General features: G+C 43.5%; 2 protein-coding genes across 2 annotated transcripts in view; both read right to left on the bottom strand.

Annotated features, from left to right (window-relative positions):
• Nucleotides 1-2,299: 2,299 nt before the first annotated feature.
• exd2 (exonuclease 3'-5' domain containing 2) lies at nucleotides 2,300-7,546 on the bottom strand (the record flags this gene model as incomplete). The annotated part of the gene is made up of 8 exons (XM_079216936.1): nucleotides 2,300-2,530; nucleotides 3,404-3,772; nucleotides 4,100-4,235; nucleotides 4,396-4,502; nucleotides 4,710-5,020; nucleotides 5,638-5,764; nucleotides 6,583-6,839; nucleotides 7,133-7,546. The coding sequence occupies 8 exons, from the start codon at nucleotides 7,544-7,546 to the stop codon at nucleotides 2,314-2,316; spliced, it is 1,938 nt and encodes a 645-aa protein (XP_079073062.1). The 3' UTR covers nucleotides 2,300-2,313.
• A 2,092-nt stretch (nucleotides 7,547-9,638) lies between these two features.
• Nucleotides 9,639-21,646, bottom strand: part of numb (NUMB endocytic adaptor protein) — a 40,485-nt gene continuing 28,477 nt past the window's right edge. The window contains exons 4-11 of the mRNA XM_079224371.1: nucleotides 16,807-16,839; nucleotides 15,957-16,031; nucleotides 14,752-14,892; nucleotides 14,255-14,459; nucleotides 13,783-14,082; nucleotides 13,422-13,565; nucleotides 12,555-12,686; nucleotides 9,639-11,886 (exon numbers count right to left, since the gene is read on the bottom strand). Coding sequence (XP_079080497.1) covers nucleotides 11,120-11,886; nucleotides 12,555-12,686; nucleotides 13,422-13,565; nucleotides 13,783-14,082; nucleotides 14,255-14,459; nucleotides 14,752-14,892; nucleotides 15,957-16,031; nucleotides 16,807-16,839 — 1,797 coding nt within the window. The 3' untranslated portion in view covers nucleotides 9,639-11,119. The remainder of the gene's footprint in view (nucleotides 11,887-12,554; nucleotides 12,687-13,421; nucleotides 13,566-13,782; nucleotides 14,083-14,254; nucleotides 14,460-14,751; nucleotides 14,893-15,956; nucleotides 16,032-16,806; nucleotides 16,840-21,646) is intronic.

The following is a 21,646-nucleotide window of genomic DNA, read 5'->3' as shown; positions in this document are numbered from 1 at the left end:
GGCGGCCTCTTGTGGTGAGGTTGTAGATTGCAACCAACTGTCACGTGAACGCTCCATTTAGAGTCGGCGTTTAGTCTGACCTTTCTGAGCTACTGTAGAAATGTGGCAATTCTTATTTTCACGTGATTATACACTAACATTCCACTTCTGCCAATAGATTCCCCTAAATGCAGCACACTACCTTCAACACTTTTATAACCAATATTGTTAAATGCATCAATAGTTGATTGTAATTATTGTTCAAAGGGGATTTAACATGTGAGCTGGGGAGGATGTCCTTTCAGCAGTTTCCAGTCTTTATGCTAAGCTAGCGGTAATGTTAGCTCCACATTGTACAGACAGACATGAGAGCGGTTTGAATCTTTGACTTAAGTATTGGCAAGAAAGCTAATTAGAATATTTCCAAAATTGTCTATTTCTTGAATTTAATTAATTCTAAAAATATATATAAATATCAGCATTAAATCTTCATGTGCGTTTCCACCCAAAGAGGTTTCACTGTAATGCAGTAAAGATGTCAGAGTGTCTTTCACAACACAGGATTGCACTCCTCGTCACCGCTAAACTTCTTACAAGGGGAATTCCACCAAAATGTTTATTTTTTAGAAAGTATTTCGACATTTCTCAACGGGCACTAAAGGAAAAATTAATTCTCACGTTGATGGAATCCCCTTCGACGAAGCAGCCTCATGTGCCATTGTTAGTGTCAAACACTGACCATTAGAAATGTGCTTAGTTTTGTCAGCATTTTAGGACAAAGGGATTACATCTGCATGTTGAGCCATTTCTGTATTAATTTGTAAATGTGTTTTTTTTATAAATTTTTCCTGACTGAACTGTGAAACCAGGGGAGCTCATAACTGTACACTAATTCAACTTCAGATACAAAACATTTGAATGACAGATTGTTCTGATGCCAAAATCAAGAGGCCTTAATTCAGCAAAACTAGATTGTAAAAAAAAAAAAAAAAAAAGTCATTCCTGACAACAAAAAAATCCAACTAAAGACTCCTTTGACCTGAAAGTCACGAGTGATTCATATATGAAACGTTAAGAAAACCACTTTTGTACTCATTTTTACAGACTATTTATTAAACTGTGATTTTGTAAGAAATAAAAACAAAACGGTGAACGTGTTTGTGTGTGGTTTTTTTAACCGACTGTGATAAAGAACAAATCAAAGATTAATACAAACATGACTTTTATTTTTTGAATCATTCACAATTCAGGAAAAACAGGACAGCTTCAGGGGTTACATCCAGAAAAATACGAGCTGTATATTGTGAATAATTTCATCACGCTCGAAAAAGTCTGCCTCGCAAAAAGGGTTTATGGTCATTTTCTAAAATCGCATTAGAGTCGGCATTTTTCTCCACTGTGCATTTTTGGATTCTGGAGAAACGACGTCATTGACTGTTAAGTGAAAACGAGACGCTGCGACGATTCTCTCCGGTCGGGTTTGGGGATTAAGAGGCTCATTAAAACACGAGCCAGGAAGGTGTCCCAACCGTCAGGAGGATCGGCAGCAGGACATAAACATCAGGAGTTTGAAATGAGAAACCGTTAGCGGCCAACTTTACTGCGTTTAGCGGTCGTCTGCCCTCCGCGATAAAACGAGATGGAACGTATTTAGATTCAGATGCTTCTGGGAAACTTTCATCTATCGACTTAAAACAGACAATAGACTGAAAACAAAAGCAGGGAGGAGCGACAAAAACTGTAAAGGTCATATAAAGAGGACCCTCTCTGTGAAGCAAAGCTTTTATTCTCAGACTGACAGCCACGAACCTGCATGGGGGAGGGGTGGTCGTTACATTTAGGGGGGAGGGGGGTTAAGAGCAGGCTGCAGCTTCTTCTAAAAAAATCTCTTATTTCATTATTTTTTTAACCTTTCATAAATAATTATACATTTTTCATGATAAAAGAAAAAAAGTGTTCATATGCAATCACATTATGTTTAGTGTTTTTTTTCCTTCTCAGATTCAGTGCTGGATTTCTTTCCACTAGTGGAGTCTCAGGATCCAGGTGGCAACCTAACAGCATCACACCGGCACTAGAAATATACGTGAACCGTTGTCCAGCGTAGATCGAGTGCATTTACACACACGCACTCATCTGGTGAACCTCAACATGCTGGCTAACGTTTCAGTTTCCGCTGGTAGATTAGTTCATTCATCCCGCTCACTATATATATAAAAAAAAAAAAAAAAAGCGATTTGGCATGTAGAATTAACGGAGCGGCTGCAGAAGACTCAGATCCAACCGGCACTGAGAAAGTTCCTCGTTCCGTTCCCGGTTGGTAGCCGCTGGAGGTCAGTTGAGTTTAATGAGCAGGTCCTCTCCGTATTTGCGGAGGAACTTGCTATGGTTGTGGTCGACGGCCCAGAGAGGGGGGAGATGGCGAGGCCGCATGGCGAGGAGGAAGTGCTGCCTCCAGCGGCGCTCCAGGTCCATCAGGCCCTGCAGGCCCTGCTCGGCACCGGCTCGCACCACCTTCAGACCGTGCGGTACGTACGCCTCGTTGAAAATCCTTCAGGAGAGAGACGCAGACTGAGTGAGACTCGCTGCCTGGAAATCAATCCGACACGGCTCCTTAAAGACCGCATGCAACACCACAGACGGCGATTAGAGCTCGACGGATGAACTGGCTGAGCCGTTGTCGTTATCCGGTATTAAACATCAACGATTTATATTGATGTGGCCGTATTAATCAAACAATGAAACAAGAAATGAATTACAAAATGTCAGGAATTTTATGGATTTACGTGAATTAATGATAATGACTAATATTTGCCATTTCTTTTATTCAAAATATAGATAGAAAGAAGAAAATAAAGAAATTATCCTTTATTGATCCCCTGGGGAAATTATTCTCTGCATTTGACCCATCCTTGGTTAAGGAGCAGTGGGCTGCCCTGTGAGGCAGCCGGGGAGCAGATACGGGTTCAGTATCTTGTTCAGGGACACTTCGACATGTGAACTATGGGGGTACTGGGGATCAAACCGGCTACCTTGTGGTTACTGGACAACCACTCATCCCCCTGAGCTACATTTACTTGACTTTTATCTGATCATGAGAGCAAAAAGTGTTTCTCAAGCCAGTGTTGATAACATATTCTTCATCATCATCATCATCATCTTTGATGGACTGTGCAGTTACTTGTGGCTCATTGTGTCCTAATTAAAAATATTCGATCTTGCAGTTTCAAGCTTGCTACAGTACTATTTTTGTTCATTCCCATCTTTGTTTTGGACTCTCACTCAAACACTCTAGAGATAAAACTGGGAACACAAGTTTAAGTGTTCAGGTAGATTTGTTCAGAAGGGGAAAAACGTTCAAACTGGGACCAAATAACCACATCGATATTAATGAAACCCAAAATAACCGAATGGTTTTGTTCACCTCGTCTCCAAACCGGCGGCCTGCTGCAGCTCCTCGTCCGTCAGCTCCTGCTGCTCGTTGTTGTCGAGGAAACTCTTGATCAAAGCCTGCAGCTCTTCTCGCCGCTGCTCCGGCAGTCCTTCCCCGGCGGTGAGCAGAGCCCGAGCCGCCGAACGCACCCGCCGCCGGTCCGAATCCTCCAACAGGCGAACCCCCTCCTCGCAGCCCTGAGGGGCGCCGAACTCTTCGGCCAAACTCTGCTTCAGGTAGCCGTCGTGCACGTTGGAGGCGGCGTGGCAGCTGGTGCAGAGCAGCAGGATATCGTGGGAGTTGTGGTCCTTCATCTCAGTGGGGAAATGCCGTCTGTACTCATGTGGCACTATGTTTTTCCTGTGGGACCAAAGGGAAATATTAATCAATCATATCAATTAAGTTTATCATTAATTATTAACCGTGAAAAAAAAAAAAAAAAACGGCTGACGAGCCTTTTACTTTATTAAATATAGCGTCTGAAGTAGTCCTGAAATATTTTTTTTTTTATATATATATAAAAAAAAAAAAAAGAAAGTAAAAGGTACTGGTTCAAGCTGCAGAAATGTGAGGACGCGCTGCTTCTCCATCACTGGACATCTTTGCATTTTAAAGAAGAACGAGTGTTTCCCTGAACACCTTTCATTTCACATGAACGGAGGTTAATTAAAGAGAAACTTGTCTAACCTGATGTAGGACTCTTCTTTGCCGCAGACCACGCAGAGATTCTCCTTCGCGGTGAGATAATAGTCCTGTTGGGAGTCGGGACGTCCCGACGGCTCAAACAGCAGCCTCACTACAAAAGGCTCCTCGCTCTGGAGCACTGGGTCAGAAACAGAGAATATGTTGATCAGGTCTTCAGCGATACAAACACAGACAAGCTCAACAAAGTTAGAGCAAAAGCTTGTCAACTGGCTGAGTGAGGGAGAAATTAAAGAAATGTTGTATTTTAATGTTTACACGTTGGGAGTTATCCAGTGTACCTCCTATTCCTTTATCTAGGTACCATTTGGCTTTCTTCTTGTCGCAGGTGCACAGAGGCTGACCATCAGGAGCATGGAGGAAGCAGTTATCATAGAGGGGAGACTTCCTGTGACAGACAGACAGACAGACCAGACGTCTCTATTATACAGATGAAAGAAACACAGAAGAGTATGTAGCCGGAATCTAGCATTTGACATTTCATTCTCCAAATCATGCCCTGCAGGTTGTTTACAGGCAACAATAACCAGAAGCGGATTCATTTTCAGCTGTTGTGGAGAGATGTTTTTTTTGGTTTCAACAGCGTTGGCCTCACCTGGCAGAATAGCCCACACCCAGCGGTTTCCTCTTGTTATTCTTTCGAGGGTCTGGGACTTGCTGATCACCAGACTCCGGGCTTTCATAAGTGGGTGTTTTCCGCATCCTGCGCCTCCTATCTCCGTCGGACGCCCTGTCTTCTCCGTCTGCGCGGCCCCTGAAGGGCACGTCCACCAGGCCCTGGCAGCGGGCGGCCAACTCTGAGTAAGAGCCCCCGCTGGAATATTCGGGACCGGCTTCAGAGTGGAAGTCGAAGAGATGGAGGAAGAGCGCAATGGAAACTTGAGCATCTCTGGCAGCGTACATCATCTAGAGAGAACAGATGACCGTTTGATGGATAGTGGAGGCGCCGAAGGAACAGATGACATCACGATCCTTAAGGTTTACTGCTGAGAAATCATGTGTTTTTTTCTCCTGTTTATTTGGCAGATAAATACGGGTAAGTACTACAATACCCAGGAGCCTTTGCTTCCATTGCAGAAGCCATTCAGAGTGGAAGTGACTGTCCAAAACTGACAGTCTGAAAGTGAATTGATTGATGATGCAGATTGTACTTTTAGTTATCAACACAGTCTCCCAACAGAATTTTAAGCTCTGTGATCGCACCTTAATAATACCCTTGGGAGTCTTGTAGTTTATTCCTTACCTTGTATGTTTATCTAAAAATACTAATAACATTTCACTTTACATGAAATTATTATTATCTTTTAACACAGTTGTTTATTTTGTGTACTGATGATTCAACCAGGACCGTTTCATTCTCATCAAAGCCAAGGACGTACACCAGCTCTCAGTCTAACGCGAGGCACCGAAAACTCCAGTTCGCTGCTCTTTACTTTCTTAAAGCCGATTTATTCTCTAAAGCAGATGTGAACTATGAGATGTATCACAAATGTGAAGCGCGCAGTAATGCAATGAATCACCACCTGCTTCAGCGTCAGTTGATCTGCTTCCCAGTCGCTGCAGCGCAGCTCCAGGGATTTATCTAGAGACACATTCAACAGATCCTCTGCCAGAGACTTCAGACTGAGGCCATTATTCACCGTCGCTTGCCTGGAAAGAGACAGAATTTGAGAACAAAATTATGCATTTGACTTTTAAATTTTTTTTTTTTTTTTTGACTTTTGGAAATTACTTTTTCGACATCGTGCAATATTATGCAAATGTATTTCACTATATCGTTAACTTTTCAATATAATACTTTTTTATTTTAGTTTCTATCAGGCCCTGGTTTTATTATTATTTTTTATACACTTTATTTTAGTCTTGTTTTTAATCTTTTGTCGTTATGTGTTTTTGCGGAATTATTTTACTAGATTAACGTTTATTTCAAGTCTATATTGCACTGGTATTACTTATCCCTTAATAATGTCTCTTTTGTTCATATAATTTTACTATATTGTTTTTTCTTATTCTGCTGTGGTCATTTGTTATCAATCTCTGGCACTAGAGATGACATCTTTGGAACTTTGCAAGACTACATTTAGGGTGTACATTAATTCCAAATTATAAATAACAAATGTGCTCCAGGATCTATCCATCTAAACGTGTGATATTGAATCCTATTGAGTAGAGTCATGAAATGAGTTTCTCCACTGGGGATTAATAAAGTTTTTCTAATCTAATGAATGTTATGTGACCCTCATTTCATTAGGATTTGTCTTAATGTCACACAATGCAAGTGTGGATTTCTACAATAAAGAGTAAAAAAAAAAAAAAAAAACAGCTATGAAAGTGATCAACAGCAAGAACAAGAATTTCCCGGATTGATAAAATTCCATCGCATCTCATATGATAATGTGACTATAAAAAGCAGAAGGCTTTTTCCTCTTGTTTTTTAAACACACGAAATAGCAACAAACAGACTGTACCTTTGTCTTAAGGCAAGGTAGCGCAGGTCAACTGTGCACGTCAGCGACAGGCCGTAGTCCCGCGTCAGACGCTTGCCATCTTCATAACAGCCAACGCCAACCTTCAGAATGTGCGGGTCTCGCAGGACTTCCATCAAGCTGAGCGGGAACGGCTGCTGTCCAGTGCGAAACGCCAGCAGCCTCACGAGGACACACAGGCCTGAACATGTGGCCATCTGCAGCAAGGCGACCGCAGAGGGTCGACCTTTCACGGACACCTGCAACAGGAAGCAGCAGTAAGGTCAGATAAAACCAAGAGCACGACGAAATGTTACAAGAAAATTCCACCCGTTTGATAATAGGTATGAAATAATTGTTTCTATCCTTTAGATTAGTTGATTAATTGGGTAGGACCAATTTTTTTAGAGTAGATTTGACAACAAAGTACTTTTCATTCTTCTATGAAATGACAAACACAAGTTTAAAAGAAATGCCCATTAAAAATCATCTAATTTTTCCTCTTCCTATGTAAAAACATGCAAAAGGTATTTCTTACGCCTTCGATCTTTACCCATTCACAGTCGAGCCCCAGCACAGGGAAGGCCGACAGCTCCTTTTGCATCAGTGGCCAGAGCTGCTGCCATTCCTCCTCAGAGCTCACCATCACTGGTTTCACAGCCAGCAGTTGCTCAGAAGACGTTATCTGTACGGGAGGCGGCAGCTGAGCGGTCTGATGCTCCGCAGCCTGAAACTCCTTCTCCAGAAGATGTGGCGGTTGGTCATTATGATGCGCCACAGCTGTGAAGTTCTTTTCCACAGGACACGGCGCCTCCACAGGACACGGCGCCTCCACAGGATCGGCCACCTCCTGGACGGAAGGCAGCCTCTTCCTTTTTGTTCGGTAAACTCGCCATATGAGCAGCCCGCCTAAGGTCGCTCCTAGTACTGTTGTTATGACGGCAGTTAAATGCCCTCGAAAAGGCATGTTGGCTCGAAGTGATCCTTGGCTGGCAGAAAAGTGCAAATCTAGAGGCAAAAATAAATTATAATAATAACACAAGTGGCCTGATTTGCATGTCTAAAACAGCACGTTTGTTGATAAAGGGTGATCGATGTTTTACCTTTCCTGTGTCAGTGGGATCCCATGTAAACCTGGCTCTGTTTCTGTGACCTGGACAGGCACTGCATCTCTCTGGAACAGAAAAAAAAAGGCAAAACCACACGTCTTCTATTCATAAACAAATCAAGTTGTATTGTCAGCTATGCAACGCACAGAGTAAGGCAGTAGAAATCGAACAAACATTGTGTGTCACCTGTCATGTGGTCAAAGCTTTTCTGTAATTTACGGCTTCTCTGGATTGAAATAATGCCGTAGTTTGATTCCACATTTTAAAAACATCTGAAATGTAGTAAATATGCTGCAGGTTTAACTGAAGAAATTTGATTTTATTGCGAAGTTATTAATTTATATTAAAGTACTTTTTATTTTACAGCTACCCAATGCCATGCTACCATGTTGAGTTGAGACATGCCATTTATGTTACCCTCATTTATTTATGATGCCTAACTTTAAATGTTTCCTGTTTTGTCTCAATGTCGAATGTTGCAAGTGTTGTTCATAAAACAAAAAACAGCTATCAAAGAGAAGTTAATAAGTAAAGTATGTTATAAAACATGTTGGTATAAAAAGTATGCAGTGAAAAAACTGGCAGTCCTAAAAAGGTCACAGTTCAAGTTGTCACGTGAGCTACTTTATTCTAATTTAAAAGCACAACATTAACTGAAGCCATAGCTTCTGCCTGTTTAAACTGTGGGGTTCAAACGGGTTCAACCAGCTCACTCGCAGCCCCGAGCTCGAGCTGTCAGTCCGTTGAGGAGGTAGTTTTTTTAAAGCTAACGATAGCGTTTGACCGTAAACTGCGTCATAAACTAAACCGGGGTTACGTTTACACCTAAAATGGAATCAAGCTTTAAAAGGCAAGACTGATTAACAATAATGTCTGCCTTAATCCCGGTTCTCTTTTCTTGTCTAAAGTTAAACCAACGTTCGCCTGGTTAGCCACGAGAGCTGACCGGTTAACTTGCTAGCATGGTAACTCTGCGGCTTGTTCAGCGCTGCGTCCTTGCGCAGAGTTACACACAATACTGCGCACCAAGGAGAGCAACACTTGTACTAATATATGAACCTTGAGGTCTTACCTTTACGTTTTTACCCAATAAACCGCTAGTTGCATGAACATTTACCCTTGCTTCATTTTTGACTGAACGGATCCGTGTCTTCCGGGCTGTATTTATGACGACGCCGCCGCACCGGGACGCGGATCTTTAGCCAGCGCCCCCTGCTGGAAGGGCGGAACAACAACAGGACAGACCAACGCAGAAGAATCCGCTTTATAAAGGAGAACGTTTGTTCTGTGACAGTATCGTTTCTTTAATCTTATGTCTGAAAATGGTCTAATATAAATGCACCCTAGTACATATTTTGTCTTCGTTTATTGTATAAGTGCAAATAATTGCAATGTTAATACTAATCTCCTGGATTCTGCTATTCATTCTTATTCTTAAACATGATATGCATTTACTTGTATGAGTGCTGCAACTAACCATGTGTTTCTATTGTGTTTATTTTATTTATATCTTTCATCCCTGTTGCGTCTTTATATATATTATCTTTATTTATTTGTATCTTCAAGTTGTAAGGCGCTACTACGACAACAAATTTCCCCTTGGGGATTAATAAAGTATCTATCTATCTATCTATCTATCTATCTATCTAAATGACCATAGAAGTTTCCCAGTCCAAAGTCACATATTGAAATTGCTTGTTTGGTCTGGCAAACAGTTGAAAACCAAAATATATTTTATTTAAAAACTGCTAATTCCTACATATGAGAAGCTGGAACCAGTGTTTGTCATTTTTGTTCGATAAATGTGAAAAAAAATAGTTTATGTTGACCAATTCATTGTCGAATTGTTTCAGTGTCCGTTTCATTGTCACCGTTTATGTATTTCACTCCATGTTATAAATATTCAACATATTTGATCAAGAACAAACACTACTTTTTCCTTAACCACCATGAATTTATTCAATCTTTTAGCTTCAATATTTCTCCAAAGAAGTGGAATAAAGTAATGAAATAATTACAAAATGGAAAAATAGATCAGATAATAGATCATATTCACAGGTTTGATTTAAAAAAATAAAAACAGAAATCAGAGAGAAATCAGACAGTGAGAGATGAAACTTTTTTTTTTTTTAAATCTCCCTGTAGTTTTCTGCTGACAGTCAGAACCACAGCAGGCTAACGGAGGTCGGGGCCGGTCAGCAAGCTGTCAGCTGCTGCAGCACCACAATTGACTAACTCTGATCAAGGTCACCTGTGAGGTCCAATCATCTACTTTAGTGCTTGTGCAAAGTAAAAATTAAGAAATCAACTACTTAAAAAAATAATATAAGAGGTGGAGAGACAGGCAATTACATCCTACTGTGTTAAATAGAAAAACAAGATCATTACCACACACACAAAAAGAATGACAATGGAGACAGAATAATTAAAATGTTAAGTACTGATGTGTACTATAAACTATTGAAAACTGAGCACAGGTAAGAGAGGCAACCAGTCGGGCACCACTACCATTGCTAGGTCCACATTGATTGTTGCTGCAATGATACCCTATTTACAGAGAGATGCTTCACATCCAATCACAGGATGATGCAACAGACGGCAACAAAGATTTTTCTTCAAAAAACAAAAACAAACTCAAAAGTAAAGCAGCTGTCCCTTCACAAAATCTCTTTACATCACATTAAAAATTAGCACTGCTGTGAGCTGTGTGTACAGTATAGATTCTTTATAGATATATATCTTTTTTTATGTATAATATATACGGTCATTTCTTGTATACACGAACATAAACTTGTCTCATTGTAGCTAGCCTGTGCCTTTGGCACGATTACTTACAACTCTTCTGTTAGATTCCAAAGCTATTTAAAATATACTTAATGCATAAAAATAAAGATTTTGGCATTATCTCACTTTATTCTTCTGACTGGGAAGTTATTAATGAGAACTTTTCATCTGGAAGCGGAGTTCTCTCAGTGCTGCAGTTCCTCTGCCAGGTGAGGGAAGCCTCGCCCTGTTAACTGGGAGCACTGGGAGCTTGAACGAGCACCTGGGTGGGTGGCAGGGGGGCTGACGGGCCTAGGTGTGGAACAGATATTCCACCTTGTAATGGAGAGCTTGTGCTGCACAGCGCAAACAAAACAATACAGACAATGTTAATGAAATGCCTGGGGAGCTGCAACCTTGTTAACAGCAACCGCTTTTTTTCTTCTTTTCCTCCCCTCACTGCTGTGCAGAGTTCTGCTCCCTGTTGGTTCACCCGTTGCTCTTCACTGTCTCCCAGTTATTTTCGGTCCTGCTGAGCTTGTCCACGGTCACAGAGATGAAGAGAGGCAGGGGGACATTCCCCTCTCTTCTTTAGTCAATCATCCATCTGCTCCCCCGACAAAAATGGCCTCCTATTGTCCAGTACTTTCTAATCTCAAACACAGTCTTCAGAGCTGGATCTCAAAGGTCTTGTGCAGCTCAGTGGAGAAGGGATTTGTCGGGGAGGGTGTGGTGTGTTGGCGCGAGCGGCCCTCCAGGGCAGCCCACTGGGCCTCAAAGGCATCTTGCGGCGGCGGTGCGGGCGGTTGGGTGAACGGGGAGGATGGAGCGAGTTGGGACGGAGCGGCCCAGTTGTCTGCCCCGTTAAAGGTCACACTGCCGTTGGACGGCTGGAGTGGAGCGGGGGTCACTGCGTTGGACTGCGGGGGTTTGATGAACGGGCTGATGTGGCAGAAAGCCTGGGGATCGTGCTGGGGTGTTGTGGAGGCCACGACGGGGAACAGCTGGGGTTGCGCGGCTGAGCCAAACACGTTAGCCACCATCTGCGAAGGAGTGATGCCGATCACAGGCACGCTGGGCTGAGGGAACGGCAGCCCGTTGGGCATCGGGTAGGAGGTCGGCGCCTGAGCGTGAAAGGCGGGCTGGCGGGGGGGCAGCATTGGCACGGCAGAGGGTAGAGAGGACATGAAGGCCACCGGGGTAACGGAGGGAATGGGCGCCACAGGCATCGCCACAGGCATCGCCACAGGGGCAGTGAACTGGGCGGGAAGCGTCGCTGCTGCCATGATGGGATTAGACGGCGGGCCTCGGACAGACTTGGTGACTTCTTCTAACCACCGGTCTGCTTCTGACGGTGTGCGTCTGTGGGAGGCCATGGACGGGGAGGAGTCGGGGGGGACCACTATCACCGGAGTAGGCGATGACCAGTTACTTCCTGTTGGCAGAAAGTACACAGAAAGGCAAAACAAAGTGAGTGATTACTGTTATTTGCAACTCACTGATGTACTGTTTCTGTTTGTCATCCCAGTTCAGAGCTATTGCTGGTTTAAAGGAACAGTGATAGATTTTGGGAAATATGCTGAAGATTGATACCACTCTCATATTTATCTGTCAAATATAAGGCTGCAGCCAGCGGCCGGATAGCTTAGCTGAACATTTAGAGGTCCGTCTACAAGCACATCTCAATCTCTTTTAATTAACACGTTATATCTCATTTGTTAAAATCATACACAAACTGGCGTGTCACCATTTTGTAGAGGGTAGTGTGAGGGAATATATTTTGCTGATAGGTTGAATATGTTACATTCAGGCAGATCTATAGCGTCATATTTATTGACACGTAGTTTATATTTATTTTCCACGTTTTCCCGAGTCTGACCACAATTTTTTTTTTTCATGTACAGGAACTTGTATCGGTGTCACCAATAACTTATTGACACCCACTTATTGTGTACCTCTCTTCAAAAACACAATGCATGGGTAAGAGGACCGTCAACTCAAAAGGTACTCTAAGTTCCATCACTTATCGGTGTCATGCAAATGTGTCTATTGAGCCTTTAGCCTTATATTTAGCCTATTTAGCCTCTCTGATGTGCTGCTTACCTGGCTGTGCTGAGGCCGGGGATCCTGCTGGAGTTTTAGTCCAGGGGTTAGTGTCTCGAGCAGGCAGGGCAGGGGGCAGAACTGGGGGATTAGCAGCAGCAGCAACAGAGAAGGCAGGAGATGTGCCGTTCACTACAGCAGATAAGAAACAGAAGCTAGTACAAGCAAGCTTTTGGGTCGGCTGACGTGGACCGATCTTTTGTTAGACATGCATAACTTTACCGTGCAGTTAATAATATAAAGACGTAACAAGCGTTAATTACACATATAAAGTAAACTTTACAAACTCAGTTAAGAGGAAAATGTGAGCAGGTGCACATTCTTTAACCGCAAATTTAAAGAGCAAGCAACACAATCGTTTAGTGGAAAACTATTTGTTTCCTCCAGAGCTGAATGCCAAATGGCAAAATGTGGGCAATGAAAGATGACAGCTTTGGCGTTTATCTGCCGCAAACAACCAGTGTATTAGTGTGCAACTCCTCATTCCTTTTCTGATTGTGTCAGTTCTGCCTGGCATGTGCAAAAGTGATAACAACTTCATTACAGTCATTCTAAGCTAATGTCTCTCAACTTGTATTTCTATAGCGACAATCAGCTAAAACCTGTTGCTCTAATTGTTTGGCGCATGATTTAGATTTGTTTTTAATGAATGCTACATAATCAGACAAGGCAGTTAATAGTAGAGCAGCAAAAATATGTGATTTTCTCTATTTAAGATCTAGTTGAGTCACCCCTCAACACAGATCCAATCAGAGCCCCTCGCGCTACACACAGCTGTCCAGAACACAGTAATCGCGTTTCACACTGTTGATGCAAAGTTACACATGTTAGACATCTAAGTTTTAGAAGAGGCTGAGCAGATGTTACCTGGTGCTACAGGAGACTGAGGGGATGACGCTGGTTTGGGCATTGGTGCTGAGGAGAAGGGGTCCTCGGGGGGTCCGCTGAACGCTGAGGTGATCTGAGTGCACAGCGAGCTGATGCTGTCATTTTCTCCTTCTACCTCAGCAACTGGAGGGGAAACACCAGAGAAAGGGTATTAGAAGCAAACACAAAAAACACAGGATTGGGCAGAATTCATCTAGGAATAAAAAAAAACTAAAAAAATCCTTCTTTGTTTCTGATTTAGTTCTCACTTTCACGGTAGATTTTTGCCAATACAGACCACTGAGCCTGGAGATAATGAGCAGGTTGTGTGGAACAATAAAGAAAGACACGCAGAGCTCACCTGTGTTCTTCATGGGGAAGTCAGACTTGCGCTGCATGGTGGAGGGCAGCTCGTTCATGCGCAGTGACATCTGTCGTTTGAAGGGAGAAGTCTTCTGACTGAGGACCGGGAAGCCTCTGAAGGAGCCCTGCCTGGCGAGAGCCTCGGCCGGTGCGTGTCTGCGTGGTATCACCTGGGGTCCTAGCGTGCACATGGAGAGAGGCGGCGAGGACGAGGGCGATGGTGTGTCTCCCGTCGAGTGCGCTGAGGAGTTTGTCACACTGGTGGCTGAGTTCCCAGCAACCTTCACATCTGTCTCGGCTGTTGAGAGAAGGACAACGTTCAAGAAATGAAGCAACAAAGAACAAACGAAGCAACAACATAAGCTGGAAGTCGGAGTAAATAACAAGACAGTTTTTAAATGGTTCTTAAACTTGCCGACCCATTTCCCAGTTCAGAGAATAACTGTCTCGATGGCACTAGATATAAAGACCTTTTTTAGCATCCTGTAGCTGCCTCATGACTTCCTCCCGCTCTGCCGCCTCCGTTGCTGTCGTGACACGAAACGAGCCCTCACGGGTGAAAGTGGTTCTGTTGGCGTCGAAGGTTGCCGTGACCCCACACTCCTTCTCTCGTTTCTGTTTTCGCTCCAGACAGGCGGCGAAGGCACAACCCACAGCATGACTGAGACGCTCTCCCTGAGACAGACGATGCAAAACAATTAAGTATGAGAAACATACAGTGGTGTTGTTTACTCAAAGCTGAATGTAAAGAAAATAAGGGTTTTCTGGTTAAAAATAACCAAAACATTGTATTCAACAATGTAAACTACATCATTTAAATGACACATAACAGTGAAGACTACATAGAATCACAGGCAGACAGAGGGATAGAAAGAGGACAACTAAGATAGTCCAAAAACATTTTTATTTTATTTTTTTTAATCGGAACCGTGAGCTTTGGACATGTAGAAAATAATTGACTTCTTACAGAGTCTTTAATGGCCATAAAACAGTGGCAGATCCAGCGCCGCGTGGTGCCGTCTCTGCAGATGTAAGAGAACGCCCTCTCAAAGTTACGGTCCGGAGCGCAGAACGACACCTTCTCTATTGTCTGGTCCAGAATCAGGTCCTGCAAAAACACAGTTTCACCTCATTATTGAATGAGCTTAAAAACTATGGTCGAAATATGGTTAAGTGACACTCAATCGAGACGATTGGCTGAATTATTTCATAGTGAACAGCTCTTCAATTTGAAGGCCTGGCTTTAAGAGCGCTCAAATAAAACTACTAGCAGCTTCAGAAGCACTAGTCTGCACCCGTCGCTGCTCTCTGACCAAATCATAACCCTGGGAGGAATCCTTCAACATTTCTCAGAAAGCATATTTTTATAAGATCTAAGACAGCATAAAAGGCAGCAAAAATAAATACAATAAAAAAAAACACAAAAGACCAGGTCAATACAGGTTGCTGGAGTTCTAAACCGCATTTTTCTCATAAACTGAAGCACTTGCTCAGAAGAAAAGAATCGAAAAATCAATATTAAACAGTTAACAATAGAATAGAAGAATAATCCCTTATTAGTCCCACAGTGGGGAAATTTATTCTCTGCATTTGACCCATCCTTGGTATTTCAGGGGGCGGTAGGCTGCCCTTGGTGAGGCGCCCGGGGAGTAATTTAGGGCTAAGTGTCTTGCTCAGGGACACTTCGACATGCGAACTATGGGGAGATTGGGGATCGAGCCGGCTACCTTGTGGTTGTAGGACGAACACTCATCCCCTTGAGCTACAGCCGCCCTACAGCCGCCCAATAAAGCTTAAAGAAAGGAGAGGAAATATAATTGCAATTTCTTTATTTTTAAATGTTTCTATTTCATAACCTACAGCTGCCATGAAACATTGACAACCTCTCAGAAAACCTGAAACAGGGTTGATGTAGTACCAGAGCTTTCCAGCAGGTGTCAATGTAACTGTTACTGTTTACTCGCATCTACTCCTGCAGGTGCAACGAGTACATATTTACAAAGAGGGCCTCTTGGAGGTCACTAGACCAGAAGTATAACAGCTTCACCATCATTATCAGCTGCTGGAGCTCAGCAGCTTCCACCTTCAAAGCTACTAAAGCCACGTGTGCTTCCTGCGGCAGCTCTGTCTTTTTTTTCGAGCCTGTGATGGAGGGCGGAAGGGACTCATTACCTTTGTTTTGTCGTCTACGACGCGTAGACCATCTGCTGACACCCACAACACGGCGCGCACTGGCTTCTTCCCGGCCTGCAAACAGAACACAACAGGCAAAGGTACGAGTAAGAAACAATGAAACCTTTTAGTCTCTGCATGCCCCAATAAATTTCCTCTGTACCATTCATTCCTTGGTACCAAAATCATTAAATGTCAGTCAACACACACACACACAAAACACACCTGTAAATAAAGAGAAAGCACCAGGTAAGAGACAAAAGAGAAGACACAGGTCAGGAGTGGGTTTTTCTGAGAGCCCACATTTGAATAAAAAGGAACAAGAAGGTTGGTTTGTGAATTGGTGCTCTGATGCAGTCGACAGTGTTTGGTTAGAATGAAAACAATAAAATATTTGTGTGTGTGCACAAAAAATAAACGTCCATTCACACAAACTGTTCATTGTTCCATTCTTGGTTCATGGAAGAAAGCTGAAGGGAAAGAAGCCTGTTAATATACACACACACACACACACACACACACACACACACACACACACACACACACACACACACACACACACACACACACACACACACACACACACACACACACACACACACACACACACACACACACACACACACACACACACACAAAAGTGCCCCGCCCCAGCCTAAACCCTGCCCCCACCTGCTCAAAGACACATGCATCACTGTGTTTGTCTCTCCAGACAAACCCCACCCCACCCCCGTGTATGAGTGTGTTTCTTCCAGACTTCACATGTGATCAAAGGGTGTTACGTGAAAATTATAATAATAATGCTGATAATAAAGAGAGACACACTCAAACACACAACGCAATAACTTACTTTTGCAAAGAATCCCTTGAAGAATTTCCTGTCCTGGAATTGGATGTGGTAAAAAAAAAAAGGGGGGGAGGGTGGGTGAGAAGGGTGGAGGAGATGGGGGGGAGGAACAAGGTATGAAAATGTTACCTAAGAGGTCTAAAAATTGTCTGGAGCCCACAGGAGGTGATTTTTTTTTTTAATTTTAGGGTTGTTGTAGTTTTCTTTGGTTGAGGTGAAGCTGGGTTATGAGTGAGTGAGTGAGGCAATGGATCACATAGATTCCATACTGATGGGTGATACTGTGGTTGAAGAGACACCCGCTGTTCCTTTGTGATGTAAATAAGTAACAACAACAACCCTACAAGACCACAACAACCCCACAGCTGAGACGTCACACGAAAGGTGTCGGGACAGAGATAACGATGGCGGACCTTCAGGTGTGTGTATCTGTGTGGTGGAGATAATCCCAAATCACACTTCATTCTTTCCCCTCCCGATTCCTAGACCGAGACGTGGTCATTCCCTGGTTGCTCAGCAGACTGAAACAGATTCTCTCAGGCGGCAGTTTGACCTCTGAGTCGTGCCTTTGACTATTCGCTGGTCAGCCAGACTCAGGGGTCAAGTTTAGGCCGCTGTAACCGCATAAAGAAACCACAACCAGCAGACCCGGCCTAGTCTTAATCCCCCCCTCCCTGAGAGCTTCTCTCCTCCCCATAAACTGTGAAAAGGAGTGCCACTCTGCTCCTGTTACACAGCCACGGTGGAGACGGCACTCTGAGCACCATGTTAATGCTTGATTTAACGTGTTAACGCTGGAGATTCATTTGGAACAAACTAAGTGCTTGCTAGTGTGTGTGTGTGTGTGTGTGTGTGTGTGTGTGTGTGTGTACCACAAAGACATGCAGATGGTGATAGAGCCTGCACAGCTAGTGTTAGTGCGGTATGGTTAGTAGAGAATAGTCTACAGGGTTTTCGATAGCTAGAATGGGAGGGCAGTGTGGGAGAGGGTGTCGGTATTGGAGGCATTTCTCTGCAACACCTCAATAAAAACCTGCTTAAAAGACACAACATTAATAATTGTATAACACGAACAAAAGGGTAATACAATATCAAATATTCAATGTGTGAACTGGGATGAAACTAGAGCCGGGTAAAAAGCTTTCTGGGCAGAAAGAATAGTTTTTTGAAAGATCAAGGTGAAGCCAACAAAGCAAAAATTAAACAACTAAAGTAGGGAACTTTGTAGCCAACCAAAAAATGCTGTACATACTTTACCTCTTTTTGAATAGATAACCTTCTAACCCAGAACAAAAACTGTTAAATGGTGGCACGAGTCATTTCTGCCAGCAAAAAACAGCACTAACCACCAGCAGGATGTGCACACTGTGTGACACTTGTCTTGTGTAACGATCGTCACTGGCCTACTTTGTGCAACAACTCACAGCTTTCAACATTTGCTCCAAACGTATGACAGTTACATCTAGTAGAGGAGAGAGAAAACTTTATTACTGAGGAATAGCATATATGTTACTTTAACACGCTGCAGAGTAGCTATAGGAAGGAGGAAGCTTCCCATAAAACACTTTTTTTGTTGAGTTTGGGACATGATTGGAGAGTATTTTTATTTGTTCTCACAATAAGAGTAGATCAAGGAATATCTCTTGTAGTCAGGATGGAAAGGCATCCAAGGCAGCTTTTTATAACATGTCTCACTCAACGTCTTAATTAAAAGTCCTGTTTAATATGCACACTGTCCGATTGATTTGAAATCGTTGCTGGACCCTCTACAATTTGCTTACCAGCCTCATGTGGGTGTGGACCTGCTGCAACAAGCTCAGTCGCACCTGGATGGAACAGGTGTCTCTGTGAGAGTCACTTTCTTTGACTTCTCCAGTGCATTTAACACCATCCAACCACTGCTACTGGGTGAGAAGCTGCGGGTGGTGGGGGTAGACTCGTCCACCATCTCCTGGATCACTGACTACCTCACAGGCAGACCACAGTTTGTCAGAATGGGCTGTGTGCTGTCTGGCACAGTGGTCAGTGATGTTGGAGCCCCACAGGGAACTGTTCTGTCTCCCTTCCTGTTGAAAACCCATTGTTTGTTTTTATTTACTTCCGGGGTTGGCATCCATAAAGAGTCATAAAGTCAAAGTCATCATGCAGCTCTCTATGTGTGACCCTGAGGCTACTAGGAGAAGTTCTTCCAGCCGGTCATCGTCTCCTGGTGGGGTGCTCGACCCAGTCGACACAGACGAAGCACTCCGGGTCCCTATGAGCTCCTAAGCAACACCAAAAATATTCCCACTGCTACAACACAGAATACACGTTGAAACCTGGGCTATCGGCCAACAGCACCAGGAAGTGACGGCATGATGACTATGCAAAAAGGGCAGTTTGGAGGTTGATGGTGCTGCAGTGCAGCCTCCTCCTCCTCCCCCATACTCCCCTCTGAGTCATGGGTCGCAGAGCTGTGAGAAAACTCTCATTACTCTCCCAAAGGTTGCTGGGAAAACAATGGAGTCGACTCAGAGCTGTAGCTGTCAGTCACTCACGCACGCATGCACGGCTTGACCACCAACACGCGCCCTCCAGGCACAGGGGAGCATTCAGGGAACATTATTTCATGTTCTTCCTTCTTATTCGTCAGAGAGAATCTTCAATTCTCTCATCTCCAAAACAACAAACAAACACACAAACGCTGATGCTGCCAGATTGTGTTGGTGTTTGTTGATTTTCAGGAAATGGCCCTCATCAGTCGTTACAGATATTAAGTGCCTACAGGTGTGTGCTTGGTTCCTGACCAATTTAGTCATTAGCTCCTGGAAATAGAGTTTACTGCTGAGCAATATTAACTCACTGCCTGTCCACCGGTAGGAATTGTATTTGTTGCTTGGCAACAGTTAGCTTTTTAAATAGTCAGTGAGGATGAACTGGGATCTATCGGGGCCTCGCTAATTGTATATCTGCTTAAAGGGCTGGCCCTTGTCTAGTCAGGACAATCTAGCTTTGACAGGAATAACTGTCGCCGGGGGAAGTCACACTGTGTTCTGCTCTGATGTGGTACGATGAAGAGAGGTCTGCAAAACGGTTTACAGAGCCTGACCCCGAAAACGTCCATAATTTGAAGCATCAGCAGAGAACCCCCCCTCCCCCCACGAGTCAAAACTCATTTTGCCAGTTGAATCATCTCTGCAAACTGCGTCATTGTAGACAGACAGAGCGACACAGCACAACACAGCACGGCGGACAGCACACTTTACACCCCTACTCTTGTCTGAAAATCACTACAAAACTAATCGGAAATGAAGGTCAGCTCGACTCGTCTCCGTTTGCAGCTCCACTGCTCTGAGCGCTGGTGCTGAATGTTAATACTCTTGTGTTATGATTTTTTTTTAATTGTGAAGATTTAGTGTTTCTACAGCTTTCCCAGAGACTAGAAACGCTTTTGTTCCTGTGTGACGGCATCTCAATGTCAAGTCTATTCAACAAGCCAGCAGACCAAGGGAAGGACACAACAACGGGGAGGGGCCCGCACGACAAGGAAACACACCGGGAAGAGCGAAAAAGTAATCTGCACTGTGTAAAAGCTCCTTTCATTCGAATGAATGGGCACCATCTTGGAACACAGTGGGCAACCAACTGTGATTGTTTTCAAGCACATCCTGTAAGGTGAGCCTCTCAGGCACACAGGTGCACTGCCACGTCCAGGACCAGGGCTCAACTTGAGGCCACGTAGCAGGAATGCAATGGCGGCAGTTACTAGAGGTCGGCCGACAGCGGATTTTAACCTTTTGAGCCCGATTCTCCCCCTACGGGGAGGGAGAAGCCCTTCTAGAGGCCTTAGTGAGGTATGTTCAAGTAGTCGTATGAACCCCAAATGAGTTCTAATACTTGTGTTATTTTACAAATTGTTTTACATAACATATTTTGTTCATAACTATGAACATCAAGCATGATATGAGCAAGATTTCCCCAAAATGCCTTTTCGAGCCACCCCTGAGTTTTTCCAACTCCAAGGTTAAAGGACTAAACAACCTACAGAGTTGTAAGACCCCTCTTTGTAGAGGTAATGACCTAAAGAATCGGAATCTGCAAGAAATAACAATAAAACAAAGCCTTAGGGAGTTACCATGGAGTTTTAGTCTGTTAAAAAATGAAAATGTTATAACCTTTATGCCTAAAGATGCTCGGATTGGTGCCTGCTGGGTATTATTCTTTGCATAAATTTCTGCTTAAGACGTGTGGCGCGTTCTAAGAAACCTCTACCGATCACAGAAGCCTTCAGAGTCGTAAAAGTCGAAGGAGAGGGGATTTGGATATTTCAGTTACTAATATATACAGACAAGGATCTATCATACTTTATTAGATTCATACAAGCTCGTAGGGTTACGAAGAAGTGTCTTTTATTGAAATCCTACTTTGTAAAGTGTACTTATTAACGATCTAGTAAAACATTACGGCCGCCGCCCGGAAATGACGGCAAGGTTATGGGTTATGCAATTACATAAACTTAACGGTAAGTTTAATTTTGTCTTTTCGTCTATAACTCTTCCCACAAGGCTTTAAGTTAATCAACGTTGTGGTTCCGCAGCTCCTTTAGAAAACGTCACTTGACTTGTAATGAAAATGTCCTTGTCCGATAATGGGCAGCTAAAAAGGTAAAGGCTGATATAATAACGATACTTTGGAGCAGGAAAAGACGATTAATCGTCCGATATCCCCGGCACCTCCCTGCCCGTCTTTATTGTGGACGAAGAGCTGATAGTGTTGCGTGATATAATTTAGAGAGAACCTTTGTGGGGATAAATAAACACTTTGAAGTCTCGACTTCAGCGTTTTGACCATATTGACTGCTGAG

This window comes from Taurulus bubalis, assembly GCF_910589615.1.
Source record: "Taurulus bubalis genome assembly, chromosome: 1".
Lineage (NCBI taxonomy): Eukaryota > Metazoa > Chordata > Actinopteri > Perciformes > Cottidae > Taurulus > Taurulus bubalis.
This window is presented reverse-complemented; position numbering and strand designations above follow the sequence as displayed.